The 21,307-nt window shown below is 37.0% G+C and overlaps 2 protein-coding genes across 10 annotated transcripts in view; one reads left to right on the forward strand and one right to left on the reverse strand.

Moving 5' to 3' along the window:
- EYS (eyes shut homolog) overlaps positions 1 to 6,977 on the forward strand; it is an 868,863-nt gene extending 861,886 nt beyond the window's left edge. The window contains exon 49 of the mRNA XM_027698171.1: positions 5,265 to 6,977. Within this exon, the coding sequence (XP_027553972.1) occupies positions 5,265 to 6,463 (1,199 nt within the window). The 3' untranslated portion in view covers positions 6,464 to 6,977. The remainder of the gene's footprint in view (positions 1 to 5,264) is intronic.
- A 1,394-nt stretch (positions 6,978 to 8,371) lies between these two features.
- Positions 8,372 to 21,307, reverse strand: part of PHF3 (PHD finger protein 3) — a 56,685-nt gene continuing 43,749 nt past the window's right edge. For all 9 annotated transcript variants that reach the window (XM_027698136.1, XM_027698101.1, XM_027698163.1 and 6 more), the window contains 7 exons: positions 19,384 to 19,515; positions 18,783 to 18,915; positions 18,136 to 18,328; positions 16,526 to 16,673; positions 15,335 to 15,424; positions 13,851 to 14,046; positions 8,372 to 12,689 (listed from right to left, as the gene is read on the reverse strand). In XM_027698136.1, coding sequence (XP_027553937.1) covers positions 10,519 to 12,689; positions 13,851 to 14,046; positions 15,335 to 15,424; positions 16,526 to 16,673; positions 18,136 to 18,328; positions 18,783 to 18,915; positions 19,384 to 19,515 — 3,063 coding nt within the window. In that variant the 3' untranslated portion in view covers positions 8,372 to 10,518. The remainder of the gene's footprint in view (positions 12,690 to 13,850; positions 14,047 to 15,334; positions 15,425 to 16,525; positions 16,674 to 18,135; positions 18,329 to 18,782; positions 18,916 to 19,383; positions 19,516 to 21,307) is intronic.

Raw genomic sequence — 21,307 nt, forward strand, 5'->3', positions numbered from 1 at the left:
GCATGAGCATCACTGTCTACAGGGTTGCTCTGGATCCTAGCTCTGGGATAGTGCTCCAAGTTGAAGCTGGAATCTATCTATTGCCAAAGTGATTTTTTACATGGTTTGAGAAATTTACAGGTTTGACTTGACACCTGTTCTCAGTCTTGCATTAGCTGTGAGATGGGGTTCCATACATGGAGTAGAATAATTTGTAATAACCCATGAAGGCATATCCATGGGTAGCTCCTGTAAGTGTGTATTAGGGGCACTGGCTATGGTCATCCCTAGATAAAAGATCAAGTTAAAACAGGCTGATATAATCCGTCAGCTGACTGATATCTAACTGTATGTGTGCACTTAGACCAGCACAACGACAAGGTTAAGGTTAATAAACCTAAAGGAAGGCAGGAAAAGATATTAAACTGAAGACAACACACTTCAACCATGTTGACATTACAGGCTGGGAACTAGCAGCAGAGGCTGCAGAAGGGTGGGAATAAGGCTCATCTCTTCTTTGTCCTTCATTTCCTTATTCTATCCATTTATAGCCCTCCTGCTTCTTCCTTGCTTTCTCTCCTTGGCCCTGTACCTTATTCTGGCTACTGGAAATGCTCAGGAGACTAGCTCTGAAGGACAGCTACTGGTCAGTTAGGTTTCCTCCCATGTGGACACCACAGTGCATCACCTTCCTTGGCCACAGTGTAGCCATTCAGCTGGAGGCTGACATGGCTATTTCAAACCCCTCTAGACAAGAAAAATTCTGCCCCTGTAAGAATACATAAGTGGTCACAGTGTAAAAGGACATGGTTCTGGTTCATGGAAAATCATACACCAAAGCAGGATGAGAGGAAGACTGTGAAGAACAGAATGATCAAAAAAAGAATGAAACCAATGTGAACTCAGCTCAGCAAGGCAGGAAAGAGCAGTGAGCAAAGATACATTTTGGACCTATGATGGCTACAGGATGCATTATACTAACAAGAGGGAATAATACTGCTGGAGACACAAACGCTTTATTATGGTGGCTTAACAAGGTCAGTTTAGAGTGAAGATGAGCACAGTGGAACCTACAGTAAGAGGTTTCATTAACTGGGAATGATTCCTGTAAATGTTATTTCTTATGAGAATATAAGGCTCTGTTCGCTATGACACAGTGCCAATGATCAGTAAAAATTTCTGAAAAAGATGGTGAAGAAGAGCAGGGGAAATGCTACCTGATACCATAGGGATAGAAACTGACATTCTGGCTTTGAGCTAGAGGACAGAAATGTGAGGTAAAACCAACAGAAGGCACAAACTGAAGCCACCAAACATACATCCAGAGATCCCATCTCAGGGCTATGAAATGGCTAAAGGGATCAAGACTACACATGTTCTTTAACCAAGAAACCATAGCCTAGGGCTCTTGTGATACCTACCCTGCTGAAGCTGCTGAAGCACTGAACTCATCACAGCTTCTCGCCAGCATAACATAGAGGCTTCTGCCCAGTAACACGAGACAAAGGACAAGCAACACATCTTAAAGGAATCTCAGACCTTCAGTATTCCAGGAATTAATCAGTTCATGAATTTCCAAGTGTACTAAGTTTTGACAAATTATGATGTAGATGAGTTTCCTATGGTAATATAAAAACAGGAGAGTTGATACTGCTTGAGCATGATCCCCCTCACAATGGGGATATACAGACACACCTGCATGTCTAGATAAAGGTTGAACATGAAAGGGTATGTCACCATTTGGAACAATTTAAAACTTCACTGCGACTGTAACCAATTTGCTTAGAGACTTACATACTTATATGTAGTAGCAAGATGAAAAGTTTTGTGATGCATTCAGAATTCATCGTAAGAAGCCATATAAGAAGATACCATTACAGAAGTCCAGATCTTACAGCAGCAGTCAGATGTACTTAGAAGAGTCTTTTCATTAGCTCCCAGTTTTAGGAACCGACTGCTCTGGACACAGAGATGACTAGGCTTCCGGGCATTCTGACATCTGATATGGGAGCAGGTGAGACTTGTGCACATAATGAAAACATGAAAATTAAAGTGATGAAGAAAAATTCACACCTGCTGGAGTGCTGGCTTCTGCTACAGAATAGAGATAATCCATCCTGAGGAGAGTAAATTTGACCCTCCGTCACTTGGTGAAAATCTTGAACTAGAATTTGCAAGCAAAAGTGCTATTTTAACTCCAGAACAGGTCCGTCCTTAAGGCAATACCTACTGCAAAATTCCCTTCCCTTAAGAAGACAAGGAAACAATCTTTCAGCATTTGGGCTATAAAAAGCCCACTTCTTATTTCACTGAAACAGGGAAGGTGATGGGGCAGGAAGGTGCATCAGAACTAAATGCTGTAACCCTTAACGATTTTGTTCAAAATGCAGTGTCTTGATGACTTGCAGTTTCAAGGCACAGCTAAGATACAACAGCCTATTTCTAAAGAAGATTCAAACTTGTTGACACAGATTGCCTTACAGTTCCTTGCACACCATAAACAGGTTGGGCAAAGACTTGCATGCACAACAAAAATACAACTGTGACTGCCTACCTCAGGAGTTTCTGCTTTTTCTGTGACGCTACTGATGGAGATAAATAGCCCATATTAGATGAGACACTAACCTGAAAAGCTGGAAGCAAAGTTTTATGTCCTGTGTGTGGATCGTATTTTCACGGAAGTAGGAATAGGCTATATAGTCTAGTCCTGGATAAACTAAGGATGTTATTGCCTTCACACTTAACAAAAGTAAACTTCCTCAGAAACAGCTTTGGCATTAGTTAAGGTCATGTGAGACAGGTTTGAGAAATTATCAAACTGAAATAGTGAAAAGGCATTTTGCTTCATGGTCTCCTATGCTGAGACAGCTGAGAGGAAAAAACCAGTGGCAAGAATGCCGTTTGTTTAAAATGGTTATGCAATTCCTATGATGACATAGGCCTGCAGAGGCTTCAGCTGCGTGCAAGTCATCCCTCAGAGACAGGGCAGATGGAGGTCCCTTGTTGAAAATGTTACTCGTTGCTAAAGTGAAAGGAACAAAGACAAGCCCATAATTTGCCTTCACTTTCAGAAGTTTCTTAGACACTGAACACACAGCACTTTACATTGAGTCCTAAAATGTTTTCAGGCAGCTGTCCTTCAGTAGTACCTATGACATTACAAACTTCATGGAGAAATACTGAGCTGAACCCTGGGATCAATGTCAAGATCCTAAAATTTATCTTAACCTTCTGCTGTTCTTGCCAAAGACTAAAATGGCAAGTCCTTTGTAAAAAGAGAGGGTCTAACCAGAGGCGTAAAAAAGTGCCTTGAGAGCCTCAGGAGAGTTGAAATTGGAAAGTGTAATTTTTTTCTTCACAAGTAGCAGAAAAAGAAGTTACTCCAATTTGAAGTGAGGCTTCAAATTTGTCCCAGAACAGAGTACTCAGCCATAACCTCTTCACATTGTAGATAGCAGAATCAGTAACACAGATTTGCTCTGTAATAAGACTGAATAAGATTCCAAAACAGACAGATCATTGTCAAATGTGCAAAGCTACCAAAACCCTTCCCTGGAAATCTTGGAGAACTTCCAGTTTCTCCAGCTCTTGATCACAGGTCTGATGAAAAAGCAACGCTGGTCAATGTTTTCCTTCCTCCTAGACAGCAAAAAATGAGTACTTGTGTCCTTGTGCAAGTCTGCATGTCTGGGTAGGAAAGGAGACTGAATGTTGCCAAAGAGGTAGTTCAGAAACTTTTCCTGATGCTCCTTTCTTAACCTAGGACTGAGCTCCTGACAAAAGAAATAGATAAGCAGGTTATTTACATGGCTGAAGACAGATGAGTGCTTTCAAGCTGTGCACTGAAAAATTAAGCAAGCTTAAAACCATATCAATGAGTAGGAGAAACCACAAGTGAAAAGAATTATATTAATTTTCTGAAAAAAATCCATAACAAAACAAAGTACTCGAAAAGAATACTGAACATAGGGAAGTAAAAGAGGTCATCACAACCAGAACTAGCAAGGAAGTGCTCCTCCATCACTGGAGTTGAAAGAATGAAGAGCTTTCTTCTTCCCCTGGGTGGCTGGGACAGGGAAGGTGAGGCACAAGGCAGGTGCTCTATAGTCACTAATACAACTGAACCATCTCCACCCTGCCTGAATGGGAACCTGAATAATTCCTGCAAAATGGAGGTTTTAGCAACTTTCACAAGCCTCGAGTAAATTATGCCATTCATTTTTAACTTTACTAAAAGCAATGTAATTCAAGGATCAGAAATACTCAAAAACTGAACACCCATGAAAGCAAACTTCATCATTCTACTAACAGGTTCACCCTTAAAAATGTTGAATGTTTAAGGAAATTGGATTGGTAACTATTAGGAGAGAAAGCTTACATTCAAGTTTAACAAACTTGTTTACCAATTTAACTGACAACAACAACCCGATGTCTATTATTTCCAAAAGTAATATAAAAAAAATTAAATTGCATAGGCAAATATCAAAAAGGTTGAAAATATAGCTTTCGATAGCACAATATTCTGCTGTCCTCTTCTGCCTCGCTGCCAGTTACCCCATCAGACTCTATTGCTGCTCTTACAAACTTTCCTTCCAGCTTCCATTTCCTAACCTTTCCCAGCTTTTCTTCTTCACATTTGTGAGTACAGTCCGAAGTGGTACTCTCTCTCATTTTACATTGCCTGTAAGGTCAGAAACACTGACAGAACAAGAAAACTCCTTCCTAATACTTCCTGTCATGGAGCCCTCCAGAAGAACAATTCAATAAAAAGCTTACCTGTTCCTACAGCTGTCAGAATATTAAACCCAAAAAATCCCTGTTGTGAAAAGGAGCTTCAGGTAAAGCAGAGTATGTCTGCTGCAGACTCACCTTCAGTGCACTAAACTAACAAATCCATCAAGTATATGGAAATTGAGAGTATTTCTGCTTTTGTAACTTGGCCAAAACTTGATTCTTTTCAATGGGAAAACCACCAACTCACATTTCCTGGATGCCAAAGCGATCCTGTTTCCTCCTACCTCACAGTTAACTAGTTTCTGCACAAAAGCAGAGCTTTGCAGAAGGTTGGGCTTTTTACCTTGAAGCAAACACAAGCTCAGTTTATAAGAATGAAAAAAAAAAAAGGGCCAAGAGCAGCTCATCAGGGAACATTTCTCTTTATGTGATTTAGATATGATAATGATGGTACAAGGAAGTGCAGGCAAGAAAGTATCAAGATTACTAATATGCCGTTCTTCAGTGCACCACCTCTAGAAATTAAAACTCTTTTATATTGTTTTTTACAGGTGACTTTCTATGTATATCATTAGTAAACGGATTTACACAGTTACGCTACAATCTCGGAGACAAGACAGTCATCCTACAGGCCCTTCAGAAGGTCCATGCAAATGGAAATACATGGCACTTACTCAAAGCAGGAAGAGTTGGCAATGAAGGCTACTTGGACCTGGATGGTATCAATGTTACTCAAAAAGCTAGTCCTGGAATGAATGTACTAGACACACACACAGATTTTTTTGTTGGAGGGGTGTCTTCCTTAAACCTTGTTAATTCAATGGCAGTAGAAAATGAACCCATAGGTTTCACTGGTTGCATTCGAGAAATTGTTATAAACAACAGGGAACTGAAGCTTACTGCGACTGATCCCAAAGGTGGAGCCAATGTTGGTGACTGTGACGGAACAGTTTGTGGGTACTCAGTGTGCAAAAATAACGGAATATGTCAAGTTGAAAACTCAGGCTTTTCATGTTCTTGCCCACAAGAATGGACGGGGACCACATGTGAACAATCTGTTCACTGTTCACAAAACATGTGTGGGTCTCAAGCGCTCTGTATTCCTCGACCTTCTTCATTTTCATATACCTGTGTATGTGCACTAGGCTGGACAGGCAAGTACTGCGATAGCAAAATCAAATTTTATATAGCAAAGTTTGTCGGCAACTCCTACATTAAATACACAGATTCTTATTACAGAAAAAGAGACCTCCAGTACAGCCGCATTTCTTTAAATTTTACTACCAATCAAACTGAAGGCTTAATAGCATGGATGGGCAAAAGCGAAGATGAAGATAATGACTTCCTTGCCATTGGTATTGCCAATGCAACATTAAAAGTAGTGATTAATCTTGGAGAAAGAATCTCTGTTCCTCTAATGCACAGAAAATACTTCACTTGCTGTGATGGAAGATGGCATTTTGTTACTGTAGTTCAAAACCAAACCTGTATTAAGGTATATCTTGATGAGGAGCTAATTCTTTTTGAAGACATTGATCCACAAAGAAAATACACTGCTTTAAACTATGGTGGCATTTGTTATTTTGGTGGGTTTGAAATTGGCAGGAAAGTCAATGTAGTCACTACAGGGCTTTTTCAGAAGGAATTCGTTGGTAAAATTAAAGATGTTGTGCTCTTCCAAGATTCCAAGAAGATTCAGCTAATGAATGCAGAAGGGTACAATGTTTATGATGGAAATTCTGGAAATTAATTGAAAAAATGTTCAAGACTGTAAAGTGATAAACTTCCTTTTCCTCCTGTTTTTTGTGTTAGTTGGCAGTGTAATACTCAGAAACCAACAGAAGAAAGCTTTTCATTAAGAAAAAAAAAGTAATTAGGGACAATTTTATGTTGAGTATTAATAGATATAAAACACGTTTTACTCCTAAAATTACTTACTTATACTTTTTAGTATTTACTTTAAAATAATGGGAAAGTCTGCAAGATTTTTTTCTTTATTGTGCTGGAAATAGTTTCGTAAAAAAATAGATAGTAATTAGCTTATAAAGCCAAGTGTTGTTTGTTGCTTTATGAGAATAGACAACTGTTAACCTGTTTCTCCAACTCTTAAATTTTATTAGTGTTTCTCTTATAATTTCATAATATTAAGGTCAAGAGTAAAAACTGAAATTGGGGAAGGGAAGAAAAGGTGTACTTGGGGCAAAAAGCACATGTCTATTGTAATGAGAATTTTTTAAATCATAACAGCTGTAATTACTTGTTAAGCCCACAAAGATCCTAATTAGGTAATGAAGTTCTCCCTCCCTTCTGAGTCTCCGTCCATCCTGTATGCATTTATGTAAAACGGTAGAGCTTAGCATGAACACAGGCTTAAAATATTACCCTTAAAGAATGATTTTAAGAGCTGAAAAGGTATTTCACTTAAGCCAGACAAAAAAGGTCTGCTGGTTTTCTCCAGCAGAAGTCTCCCCCTATTTGACTACATGAAAACTTTTTGCTTTAACGATTCACAACTGGAATGTGAGAATGTGGTATTTTGTCTACAAGTAACTTCTATTCCTAAGAGCTTAAAAATCAGAAAGTCCAAGAACTGCTTTGCTTTAGCTACACCTTTCTGGTTTATATGCCCCTAAATAAGATTTCAAAATTTTACTAGACAAAGGTTTTGGTCATAACAAACTGAATTTCCCTGACTATATCTTTCATTAATTCATAATCTCAAAAGTAAATAGAGCACTTTATCTATAAATGCAAAAATTCTATTCCCTCTGTAAAGTTCAGTTATATTCTGCTTCAGGAAGCAACAAAAAAAATCCAGTTTATTTTAATGTGCTCAAACCAATGATTTATCCACATCTACATTTCCCATTTGACTGCTGGCTTACTATATAAATAAAATGCTTCAATAAAAATAATAGTGATTGATTTCTATCTTTTCCTTTTTTACTTTTCTATTGCTCAAAAGCGCATAATAAAACATCACCTCCTTGCATGGGAATTCTCTGAATACGAGTCTTCAAAATGTACAAACAGGTCAGAAACAAGTAACTATTCTGGGGCACTGGGGAGGGAGGTGAAGGCAGGGTGTGTGTTTACCTTTCTGTAAGGCAGATATGGAGCAGAGACAATAAGCACCTAAAACTAAGTGACACACACTTGTCTCCATATAACCATACTTAGTATGTGGCAATGAATGCACTGCCAAGTCAGTTAACAGATGACTTGAAGATTACTGCTGTACACTTTGGCTATGGAACTACCCCGAGACGTTTTATTAAGCATCCGCAAACATATTTGAGAGGTTCTTTCTATCTTCTGCTGCTGCTCTGAGGCCACAAGTGATCAGCTTGATGCAGCAGAGCTTCTTCGCCTCTTCCCAACAGGCAGCTCACAAAGCCCAATTAGCATTTGAGTCATCCCCAGATTCTTCTCTTCCAGTTTCTCTAAGTAGGGCCTTTTATCGACATGTGATGCTGGAGAGGGGAGCATATTTAGCGTTTGTCCTGTTCCCTGTAGGGCTTCTGGTGTACTGCCAGTTCCTCAGCAGTGCACACTGCCCTTTGTGATCTGAGCAGTGATTCAAGGTAAAACAAGGAACAAGTAATCAAAGCAGTTCCAGCTAACACAAGCGTTGGAAGGAGACTGACTGAAGGCAACAGAGAAGATAAAATCCTTTATTCCTGTAGTAACAGGATTTATTCCCATTACACTAACTCAGATCCTAGGAACATGTCCTGCAGACTGTTGCTTTTTGTTAATTTAAACACTTAACAAAACTCTCCCTCAAGAGCTGTTTTACTGCAGCTCTCTTTAGGTTCTACATACATGAGGCAGGTAGCAAAGCACTCAGCAAACTTGCAAAATGTTTACATATTCTTTCCAAAGAAATTATTTCTGATAGTTCTGGCAGAAAGCATTCCCATCCCTTCCGTCCAGGCAGTTGCAAATTTTACTGCTCCCAATTTATTTTCAAAGCACAGATGGATGTGCACGTGAGAGGCAGAACACCAGTGGACTGGGAGTAGAGTGCTTTTGAACAGGTCAAAAGAAAATATTCACATGGAGAGCTGCCAATTTAAAAATTACTTCCAAAACGAGAACAATGCTTAGATAAACTCGTGTGGCTACAGAACTCTAATGTAAATATGTAAACAATACAACACATGCATAATACTACCAGATATATCCAATGGCACTACTGCTATACAGACGATGGAATTAATTTGGAAAATACTAATTTAATTTATCATTCTATAAAACTGCTTAAATATTGCTTTTAGTTACTAACAAACTGAAGATTTTTTTTTTAAATTAGTCTTCTCAACTATGAGCGTAAGAAACATCACCTAATAAAAGTCTACCACCCCCTTTATCCTGTGCAAGATTTTTAATTTTGATCAATTTGATCATGAAGCTACCTGCAAGGTATTCAAGTAAAATTTTACTTTAAAATATATTCATAATTAAAACTAACAATTAGGGTGTTGTTAAACGGGAAGACCTTTCTGGAGAGAAGAGGCTTTTCTACAGCTACGTGCAAAATGTTATGTCAGCAGCATAGTAAGTTTGTGTACTCAAAAATAAAACGCTGAAAAACAGAACAATAAATCTCAATTTTTCTTTATATGGTGGAATATTTTTGTTATTTCTGACAGATTCAACAAGATGCCCAGTGTATTTTAAGAAGTGTAAGAGTAGGTGAAGAGTTGGTTTTCACGTTCGCATTGTTTGGCATCAGTGGATGGTAATCACTATAAAATATCAATTTAACCCAAGTCCCAAAGGTATAAACGCTCTTCTGCTCCCTCCTCCCTGTTTGTTCTCCAAAACTCAAAACAAACCAAGCCATGAAGCATACAACAAACGTGGCATTATGTGATTCAGCTTTCCATATTCATTTAGCCTACAGTTTCACACCTATGAAATCAAACACACACAGTATGTGAGAAAGTTTTATCATTTTAGAATCAAAATATCCCTTAAAATATTTACATTTTACAGTAAAAAGGATAGCAAAACACAAAGTAATGTACAAGCTTAGGTATTCAAGTTTTTGAAGCATGGAAAATGGTGGGAGAAATGAATTTACTACTACAAATCATATTTTCAAGAATTTAGGTTAAAAATGCTTTCTTATTGAAACAAGTGCAGTTTAAAGCATTAACATTCGAGCAGCTCAGCCTTCCAATTTCTGTTCACAAACTGCTTCAGATGCTTAGGAAATACTTGAAAACTAATGAAATACACTTGAATTTTTTTATTGTACTACTGAATAATTTAAAAAAAACCCAAACTCTTCACACCACCAAGCATATTGTTTTGTTGTAATGTGTGGATTCTGAGGCTTTGCTACAGTCTTTAAAAACAGTGCAATTTAAAAAGAAGGTTATTGTATGAAAATCACCTTTAAAATTATCAGAGCATCTTAAAACAGAAGAGAGCACAAATTACCAAAGGCAGCAACTATATTGCAGACTTGACTAAAGCCAACTTCCTCAACTAACAAAATTCCTAAGCCTTTATTGCATATTAATAAAAGAAATCTTTAAAATTTTGAATATACAGCAATGTAAAATTTTTAAAAATATTAAACTCCTACTTCTAGCGATAGTTGGTATAATGAAAAAAAAGGATGAGTATTGGTACATCGAGTGGTACCAAAACACAGACTTGTTTCTGCAAAACACCAACATGGAATAAAAAAGATGGCACAATCCTAGCAGGCTCTTTTTTTTTATACAAAGTTTTACGACATTACTCTAACAGTTTATTTAAATAGGATTTTAAAAGACTGCCTGCATCTTTTTACCTTTTACTTTTAGTTCTGTCACTGTGGTCCCTATGTCTCTCTCTGTTCTTTTCACTGTCTCGTTCTCTATGCTTCTCTTTGCTTTTCTCCCTCTCCTTATCTTTTTCATGAGCCTGTTCTTCACTTTTAGGCTTCTCTGTTTTTTTTTCTGGATTTCTAGTCTCTCTGGGGCTTTTTCCATCAGCAGCCCTATCACTGTGTGGAGATCGCACTCTTTCTTTGTCTCTCTGTCCTTCCTCTCTACTCTTCCTCTCTCTCTCTTTTTCCTGGTTTCTGTCTCTGCGTCTGTTTCTCTCAGAATCTTGCTCCCAGTACTTTTCGTTGCTCCACTCTTTTTCATGTCTCTCTTTTTTTTGGTGATGGGTTTCACTGTAAAGCCTTTGTCGATCATTTTTTCCTCTACTGAACCCTCTCTCCAAATGCTGTTCTTCTCTGCCCCAAGGATCGCTGTGGCGTCTTTCTGGTCTCCTACTGTCTTTAGTCTGAAAAAAATTTTCTGGTCCCAAAAATCTTGATTGTTTGTGAGCCACTGGTAGCCCTTGTGCAATGGGTCCAGCATAATGTGGTGGCTGACCTGATAAATGAGCTACTGGTGGCCATGGCATCATTGGATTTTGAGGAAAACCAAAGCCAGGAGGAGGAAGAAGTGGAGGTGGTAAATGAGGAGGAAATCCGAACATAGGGTTGTTTTGCTGAGGGAAGTTATGAGGTGCAGGAGCCTGAAACTGAAATCCAGGTGGATTAGGTTTAGGATGCTGAAAATTCTGCTGCGGAGGTCCAACAGATGAGAAGCTGCTGCTTGTAACAGGGCTTGGGACTTTGGAAATAAATTCAGAACGAGAAGAATTTTCGGTTTCAAAATGAGATGAAGTTGCTGCTGGTCCTCTTCTAAATGAATTCACTGTTTCAATGTTTTGCATCAGTGCATCTTCCTGTGAGTGTTTGCTATCTTCCGCTTGTGATGCAACTGTGCTATCTGCTTTAGCTGCAGCTGAACTGAACTGCGTCTCATTGGTTTGCAGATCACTTTGATACAAGTCTAGGCCCACTTCTCCAGAAGACTGTTTATTCTCTGGTTCTATTTGATCATTTCCTGAAGGATTCTGTCGGTCTTCACTTCTGCTAACGTCTCCGTCCTTGTTTTCTGAAGTATTAGTCTGCTGGCTTCGTCCAGCTGCCTGTCGTGGGTCTCTTTTAAGATTAATAAATGGTGGTGATTTAGAGGTACTAGCAGTGGTACCTTCAGCAGAACCCACACTAACATTGTTCTCATTGGTTTTTTTCCCTGCACTTGATGAGGAAGAAAAGCTGGGATTCGTGGTCCTTTTAACTTCCTGTGAAACACTATCCTTGTCTGGTACCTGCAACTTTGGGTCATATTCTTTACTTTCTTCTGTTTCTTTATTCTGTGACTGAGCAGATAAATTTGTTAAAAATGCTTCTGTGGAAACATCTGGAGGTTTTCCCTTAAGACTCAACCCTATCAAAGAACCAGCACTTTTTGCAGAACTTGAGGTCCCTGCAGCTGCTGTATCCACAGTTACAGCAGTGTTAGTGGATTCTTGAAGATCATCCAAAGCAGTCTTTGCTTCACTAACTTCCGTAGTTATATTAGCAACATCCATGTTTTCTTCTTTCAAGGTTGCCTGTTCATTTAATAATGGTATCTCTTCACTAGGACCTGCTTCTGACTTGCTGTGTTCGTATACCTGCCCTGTCGTACCCAACAGACTTTGAAGAATATCATCCACTGGCAATGGTTTATTTGCTAGTTCCAGAGTAGAAGGCTGATTTTCCCATCCAACCAGGACTCCAGGAAGAAACCTGAGAGGCTTTGGTGGTTCATGTTTGGTGCTTTCCACCAGTGGTTCAACAACTGCTGGAACATCTTCCATATTAGACTGCTGAAGTTTATTTCTCTGCTTGTGCAGCACAGTTGTGAAGGAATTGAAAAAATTATTTTCCTCTTCTTCTAGCGCCAACTCATGATGAGAGACTTCAGGTTTGCTTGGCTTGCTTTTCTTCTCTGGTGGCATGCTACTCAAGGTACTTTCAGCAGCTTCATCTGCAAAACTATTAGTAACACTTGAAACAGCAGTAATCTGTCTCTTCATTTTCTGGCGAATTATCAATCCCAGTAATAAATTTGGTCGATGTATTTCAATCCCTGTACAAAATTGTAACAGCAATTTATTATCTCTTTATATTTTGTTAAAGGCAATAATTTCAACAAAAATAACCCCCAAACTCTCACAATATATTACAGAAAGTAATAATTTTTTGAAATTTGAAATTTCCATTGTTAAACATAACAAACAATACTTAAAATAATAATAAAAATGTATTTCCAACATTAAACTTATAGTTAAAATATTGCAAATTGTTTTAAGTACTATACTTAAACTATAACTTCCAAATAGAGAACACGAGACAGTTGTATAGGATATTTAGTCTCATCAGAGATGCACAGAAGTTAAAAGTGTTTGTCTAACACAGTTACAGTCTAGTAACAGTGGTAGCACAGCACAAGAGGAAAAAAAATAAACACAAAGTCTCCTCATCAATTTGCATTAGACATACTTCAAAGATTTACTGAGAGTGAATTTCCATAACAATTCCCTCATTCCAGGAAAGGCACTGTGTTTTAAGTTATACTATTACCTATCCCTTCATTATGTATTTTATTCTGTATAATTTAGGTTCTTGCAAAAAAATTATGAGCTGTAGCTCACTCTCTTGATTTCAGTCCTGCCTTTCTCAAAAAGAGAGATCATCCACAAATTTTTATAACCCAGATAAACCGATACAAAATAAATCAGGTGTAAGCAGAACAGCTGAAAGCTATTTTAGGACCTTTTCTTCCTTGGTCTATGTTTTAAACTTTTCATGGTTTTTTTTAAGGAGCTTTGGAATACTTGAGAAAAAAAGAATTAGTATATTTCAAATAATGAAAAATACTATTTTAAAGTGAGAGTATCAATTTGGAACTCAGTAGAACTACGACAGTCCACTTGCATAACTGAGTTTACTGACACTGAAATCTACAAAGCCACGTGGATTAGAGAAGGAATGAACAAAGTTATAATACAAAACAAAGTTATACATAGTAATTTTTTCAACATCAATACTTTAAAGTATCAGAATAATCTAACAATGGGAAATTAATGTATTTTCAAGGAAACTAATATAATAATACTATGGCAAACTCATTACAATTTGGAATAAAATGGCAGGCATTTTTTAATTTAATTTCCTCTTAAATTTCTGTTGCAAACTTCTTTTAAGTAGCATTATGATGATTAAGTTCCAAATTCCAAGCAGTACTTACCAGGCCCATCAAAAGGCACAAGGTGATGAGGGACTTTATCTGAGGAACCCAGAGGGATGAGGTACAAATCTTTCACTTGCTTCATATTATTGGCCGCTACACCATAACGCTTTCTGCTGCTGAAATAGGCAAACAACAACGCATAGGAGATCTGATCCTCTTCAGTTACTGGGGTAAAGCGAACTACACAGATCTCCTGTTTACAAGAAGAGAGAGAAGAAGTTGGTGAAGTACATTTTTCTGTGAAATGTTAATTGTTTTACTGACTGCTCTTTATTTAAAAGCACAGTTCAGAGGAGAAAAAGCCTCCTCAGGAAGGCAGAGAACAACAGAGGAGACAGAAGGAACAGAAACATGGCCAAAAAAAAAAATTCAGGAGAACTAGATAAAACAAATAGAAAGTATTTAGTACTAAAAAAATTAATTGAACTGCATGACAAAAGAGTCAATATTTTATCAGTCAGCTAAATAACAAGTTTTAGGGAAGGCATGCCAGCTTCCAATTAATTATTCCACTTTCAACCCTTAACATTACTACAAAGCTGTATTTTGTAGTCCATTGTGACCAAGATATCCATTAATAATAGGGGAAGACCAGTATTCAGAATTATGCTCAAAGCTCAGCTCAGGAATTGATGCTGAAGCTGATGCTGTTTAATGGCTTAATAAGTGATCTGGAACACTGGACAGGAGAGATTTCCTGCAGAACTGAGATGGCACCTAAGCAGGGGCAGTGGTCAATATGATGAAGGGCTGGCAGCCATGCAGGGGGATTTCAGCAGGCTGAAAAAACAGGCTGACCTTTGTCAATGTACAAAAAGTTGAAATTTAAAATCTTGCACTTTGAGCTGGAGTAGCCTCATGCACCAAGACAGGTTGGGAAGTTGAATGGCTGGGAACTTGCCCTAAAATAACATAGGGGTCCTGATGGATAAGCTGAATATGAACCAGCAACATGCCCATGCCAAGAAGGCCAACTGCATTCTGGTTGTCAGAATCGAAGCAGTCAGCAGGCCAAGGGAAATGGCTATTCTTTTCTATGCAGCACTTGTGAGACAGCATCTGGAAAAGACTATCTGGTTTTGGGAAGCACAAGGACAACTGAAACACAGTGGGACAAGTTCAGCAGAGTGCCACCGAGATGGTTTTGCACACTGTAACAGTACCAAAATGAAAGGTAACACTTGAGACGTGGTTTTGCACACTGTAACAGTACTGAAATGGAAGGGTAACACTTGAGACATGAGAAGTGGCACTCAGGACAAGTTACTGTGTCAAAGGAATACAGGTATTGTCAAACAGCAAATAACAGGTTGTAGTTAGATAGGAAGAAAATAAATGCCAGCAGCTGTCATTCATCCCATTCAATATAACCTTAAAGTGTCATGTATTTCACAAACGTTTCAAAGAGAAACAAATCAAGTATCTTTAGGATAACTCAGATGTACATCAAACAGCAAGTCTTTAATATGTAAAATTTTTACCTTGGTCCCAGAAGCTTTGATTTTTTCTACATAATCCCAGACAGTGTGAGGAGATATCCTTCCACCTACTTGAATACTATCAGGTAAATCCTATGAGAAAAGGCAACAAATCTGAATCCAACACCAATAGTGTGATAAATCCTTCATCCAGTATCTGTTTCCTATAGTCAAAACATACTTGGTTCTTTCAGTTCTTAAATTATAATTCAAAAATATTGGTAAAAAGTTACAACAGTAGAAACAAACTCTGGATATTTAAATTAATATTCTCGGTGTAAAGTTAATGATATGCAATAAATAAGTTATCATTCAATACTGTTCATTTATACCTCTCCAAAACTATTCTTTTCAGTAACATTAACTGCCAACAGAATTGTACTGTGTTCTAGAAACACTCAACCTATCTGTAAGATCAAACTGCAATGAGAGCTCCACAGCTATGTATATAATAAAATTTCAAAAATTTTCATCTTGAGGGGAAACCATAACCTACACATGCATGTATATACAGACGTAAATTTGTTCTTGGATACTACAAGCAACATAAACAGACTTTCAGATCATTCAAGAACACCTAAGAAAAAAGTTCTTTGCAATAAAGCAGAGGAGTTTTGAAAAGAACATCCTACTCATAAACCAATCCTTTAGTATTACGGATTACTGCATGCCCTGCACTCCTCCGAAGATTTGACAGCAAACTAAAGACAATATAATTAACTGAAGACCTAAGTCCTTTTGATTAGAAAACTGATGCTTCCTGTGTAACTGGCAAGAAGTAACATTGAACCTTATGGGCTCTCTGATCTTAATTTTACAGAAGAATGAAGACAACTATTAAAAGCAGTTGCATGCTTTTCCTGCCTCTCAGATACTGAAGAGAACGCTCCAGAAACTTTTTTTTTTAGGGACAATTTAGTCTTACAATGGAAGGTTAGGATGAGAATTGCCACCAGGCAAAAAAAAATAAACTCCATTAAGCAGGTTTCTGTTGTAAATAAGATGAACCACAGGTACATTATTGAGTAATACTTTACTTAAAAATACAGACCTTAACCTACACCCTCCCACAAATATTTTATTCAGTACACTGATCATGCTTCACTGTGTTTCATCATTATACTATCATACAAGGTACATAAGTTGCTAAAGTTAATTTATTAACTGTTCATTCTTTGCAGTAAATATAAATACCTCTGTTAAATACTCAAAAGAGCCAGAAACTGGATAAGCCTTAATAACAAATTTTGCCACTGAAGGCATATTGATAAAACCCTTCCAGATGAAATTCAGGCGTGCCAGAAACAGACTTTCACATTCCACAGTACCGGGCGTTTCTGACCTAAAAAGAGACAAACAAAAAACCACTTTGTTTATAACATGATATATCACACAAGGTAATGTAAATCACATTTTTTCTTTATAAAAAAATTGAGTAATGAAGAATTTCCTTTTTCAATTAAACATCCTGCCAAGAGACAGGCAGACAACCATGTTTCTCATCTTCCGGTGGAGTAGATATATGGTACAGGAAGGACAGGCAGAGAAGCAGTACATTAGTTCACTACTGTATCTTTTAAAAACAGAGAAGTTATTTAGTCCAACAGTTATTAAATGCTACTGAAGAAGACACAAATATATATAGGGGTTGCTCAGCCAGCAAGACTTTCCCTTGCCACAGGGAGGAATGAAGACAAACTCCCTGCTGGCCTATCCTACTTTCCTAACTCCTACATTTTGTTGCAACACTGTCCACCATCTGAATGCCTATGACCCCCAACCTTCTCCTTGCCCCACAGGTTGGCTCCTAATCTCTTCTCACCCATGCATCACTTCCACAGCTTCTGTGAGTAGCACAGAAGTACCCAATTCACCAGTACAGGTGAGTACCCAATTTCACCTGTACAAAACTGTCTTTGCTCCCTTCAAGATTACACATTTCAACATTTCCCAACATATTGCTATCAAAATATTCTAGGCATGCTATTAGCAGTTTTAAGCTGGATGCCCAGTAGTACCAGATGTTGTGCTGTTACAGAAACCAACGTTTATGCCTGTCTATACCAGACACTGCAGATTCCAAGTTAAGTCCACTGTCCTTGGTAAAGGATTACACTGTCCCAATAAAGGCAAAATTTCAGAATGAACTCTGGTCAATTCTAAATAACTGGGAGTTGTTTTTTCTAGAAAACCCTCCCACAAACCAGAAACAAGCAGCCTCATAAACTGCAATTTCCTCTTTAATGAATAGCAGAGTGTGGAAGAAAATGAAGAGCAAGTACAGCAAAACATCAATCAAGCTGCTGTTACCTGTCATGTCTAGAAAATCACTGCTCTGAGATTTGAAACTAGTCTGATTTCTCACTGCAAATGCTCTGTTTAGAGTACTCTCGAATTCCCTGGCTTTACATATATATATATACACATGCACAAAGACACACACTCATTCAAATGCAGCACTGTTCAAACTACATTCCTTAACAGCAAAATACAATATGAAATCTATATCCTGATTTCTTTTAATGTGAATTCTTTTTAGACCTTGTTGCACCAGAAAACATTGTTTATTTTTCCCTAAAAGAAAATGTGGTAATTAGAAGTTTGCAATCACAACAATATATGTACTATTATTTATATAAATGCACAATTAGTCCAGCAGAGAACTCCTTTCTTAAGATGTGTACAACTTCAAGTACACAAATGGATTAATGAAATGCAATTTAAAAATTAGCTTTAGACATAATAGCTTAACAAGATTAATAATGTCTTCCATTTAAAAATACTGTTTCTACAGTTTATATTACTTTGGGAGAGGGGTGAATGATTTTGATGAGTCTTGCTTATCATCTTCCAGTAATTCTGAAGCTAAAATACTTGATGTTGAGGAAAGTGCATCCGCAATGCTCTCAGCTTCATTGTCTGACTGTTTCCGTGCAACTCCAACAGACACTTTCACTTTTTTCGCAGAAAGATCATCAGTAGGTGGTGCCATTCGTCCTGCAGAGAAGGAATTGCAATGGGCTTTATCTTTTATTAAAGAAACAAAAAGAGGAGTTCCTCTGAACACATGGAAGACACACCAAAACCACCACATATCGTCATTGAAGTGGGATAGAATAAGGAATTTATACATTTTATACCTATTTATATATTGTATAAATATTGACACTATAATGGCACAGGATAAAGAAATGAGGAATCAACACTAGTATGAACATCCATTATAGGGATTTCTTTCTCTGCAGTCTTTTTTATAAAAAAGATGACAAGTTTATGCCAATAACCTATCATTTTAGTAGTCTCTTTTGTAAATTATTAAGTAGAACACTGCTTCCACGACTTTCAAACTATGTTAAGAACTAGATTTATTTACATTCTTGAGGTATACTGAGATTTATGACTGAAATTATAGAGGCATGATACATTTATTTTCATGTGCTTTTCCAAATACCTATGCAGATTTTGCAGTTTAGATCGAAGAGATGATTTTTATGTTGACTTGTGGTGTCTGGAGATGCAGATTCATTTATTTCTTTATCTTTTTCAGCTTCGTCTGACTTCTCAAACAACTTCATATTAGGTTCCTAAGAAAAGTCAAATACATTTTAGTTAGCCTTTTCCCCCCCCCCGTTAATATCCAGAGTTAATATTGCCATTCATATTGCTTAAATGTTTTATAGTGTTTTCTCCCCTTCAGACATAAAGCTCTCTGCTACAGATGTATAGCCTAAAATGCTGTCACAAAATCACAAACGCATTAAAAGAATTAATTGGTATTCTCAAATATCTTTAGGTAACATTTAGAATATTTTCTAATTTCTACTTTTCTATTTTTGACAATTGTCAGAATTCATCATACAGTCATAATATGGAAGGAAAAAAAACAAGTAATCTACCAGGCCCAGAAGTAAAAGTCAGTAAGGATCAAAGAAAAATTGAACTTAGACCTAACATGTAATTACAGATCTGAACAACAAAATCACAAACAAAACACTTCACAACTACATTGTCTATGAACTAAATACACTGTGGTGTCATGCTTTCTTTTCTACCTGAATTTCCATTACTTCCTCTTGTTCTTTCATCGGTGTTTCACTTTCAATTTCTATTTCTCCTTTGTGAGTAATTTTTGTGATAGGTCTTCTTTCAACTTCTCTCTGTTCTTTCTCAATCATTTCAATTGTCTGTGAAAACAGGAAGTTATGTGTACTTATTCCCAAACCATAAAATTTGGAAATCCACAAATATAAGAGATAAATAGGATTGCCATTAGAAAACTCTCTGGAGAAAAAAATAATACATTTTTATTTTGCAAGTGTCAAGAAGTTTCATAACGCAAACATGCAAGCAGCCCATCTAACTTCTCCTACGGTGCAGCAAGTACTTACCAGGCATGTATTTAAACAACTTATAAAGCAAACCTTCAACACTAAATTAAAATATTGGTAATTCTGATTTTCTAAGAGCTAAACTTTAAAAAAAAAAAAGGCATCAACTCCATAATAGTAGGGACAATGTACAATATAAAATACATGCAGAATTGTATTATTTCTTCAAGAGCTTGTTTTTTAATATATAAACCTAATGCTTCACCTCAAAGAAAAACCATTTAAAGGTATTCTTAAAAGTAATGGATATGCTAATTCTGATCAGGACTGCTGATTTGCTCTGTTGCAATAAAATAAAATATAAACCATTATTTTTCTAATACTGCTTCTTAAGGCGCATTTACACTTCTTAAACCAAGAAGTGTTGGCTGTTGCAAATATTTTAAGCCTGTTTTATTAAGGAAACAAGGATTCCATGATTGCTTTATCTGCCTGCCAAATACCTAGGGTTACTTATGAACACTCTGGGAAATTAAAAAAAAAAAATTAAGTAGCAGACTTGGTGTCTTGCTTAAACAGGAAAATTAAAAATATAGTCAAATGATACATATTTATTTTACATGCTGCATTCCATTCCAAATTCTAGAAATTTTGAAGTATTTCTCCAAAATAATAGGGACCCTTTAGTAATCTTTTGAGTAGCATACACACTAGTTTTGAAACTCTTTCTCACAGTAGTGGAATACTATCATGCGTGGTCTGTTTTCAGTATTTCAATAATGTTTATAAAAACAAATGTAATAGCTACAGAATAATCAAACTTTTCATGCCTTTATAGGCCTTCGAAACAACTTCAAGATAACCAAATAATCCCACAACTGTTTTTGCATAGAAACTAACAAAAAGTTGTCATGATTCATAAACAGATCTAGTCACAATATGCAATGGAAAGGAAAAAACACAGGAATAATTAATGCTGCAATGCACATTGCAGTCTCTAAAACAGCATCGCACCATACTGAATCAGTTATCATGGAACATTCATTCTCAGTACACAGAATTCAAGAGGATGAATTTCCATCTATTCTGTGTTACATTACCTACTCATTAATTTTTTATCAGAATTCATCTGATAAAACCCACAATTCCTGGTATCATAAAACCCAAACACAAAATGCATACCAGTTAACACTATCCAAATATCACGCTTCTAGGTTCTATGATGTGGCATATAAATACCAAAGATTCTGTCAATATAAATCCAGATTTTGTAAACTAGAAGACTTTTAATGGCCATTTCCAAACAGCTGCAGTTATCATTGGACTAAATGGCCAATAAACAGGGCATTAATTAAGAAAAAGGCATTTTCTAGAAAAATAATACAGTTTCTCATATTGCTGCTTCTCCTCCTAAACTGTCAACACAGCTATAAATATAGTGTAACTTTCTGTTACAGGAAAAGTCATGCTCAAAGTAAGTTAATAATCTTCCTACACTCTCTTGGGTTTTTTTTTTGCTGTTTGGGTTTTTTTTCTGTTTTCCCTTTAGGTTGCTTTCCAGACTGGTAGATCAGGTTTTCAGCTCTGAGTTTACTTCTTGGTGGGTGATTTGTCATGCTCCATCAGTTGGTTAAAAACAACACCAGTT

The sequence above is a fragment of the Neopelma chrysocephalum genome, unplaced genomic scaffold (genome assembly GCF_003984885.1).
Source record: "Neopelma chrysocephalum unplaced genomic scaffold, ASM398488v2 Primary Assembly neopelma1_23b, whole genome shotgun sequence".
Lineage (NCBI taxonomy): Eukaryota > Metazoa > Chordata > Aves > Passeriformes > Pipridae > Neopelma > Neopelma chrysocephalum.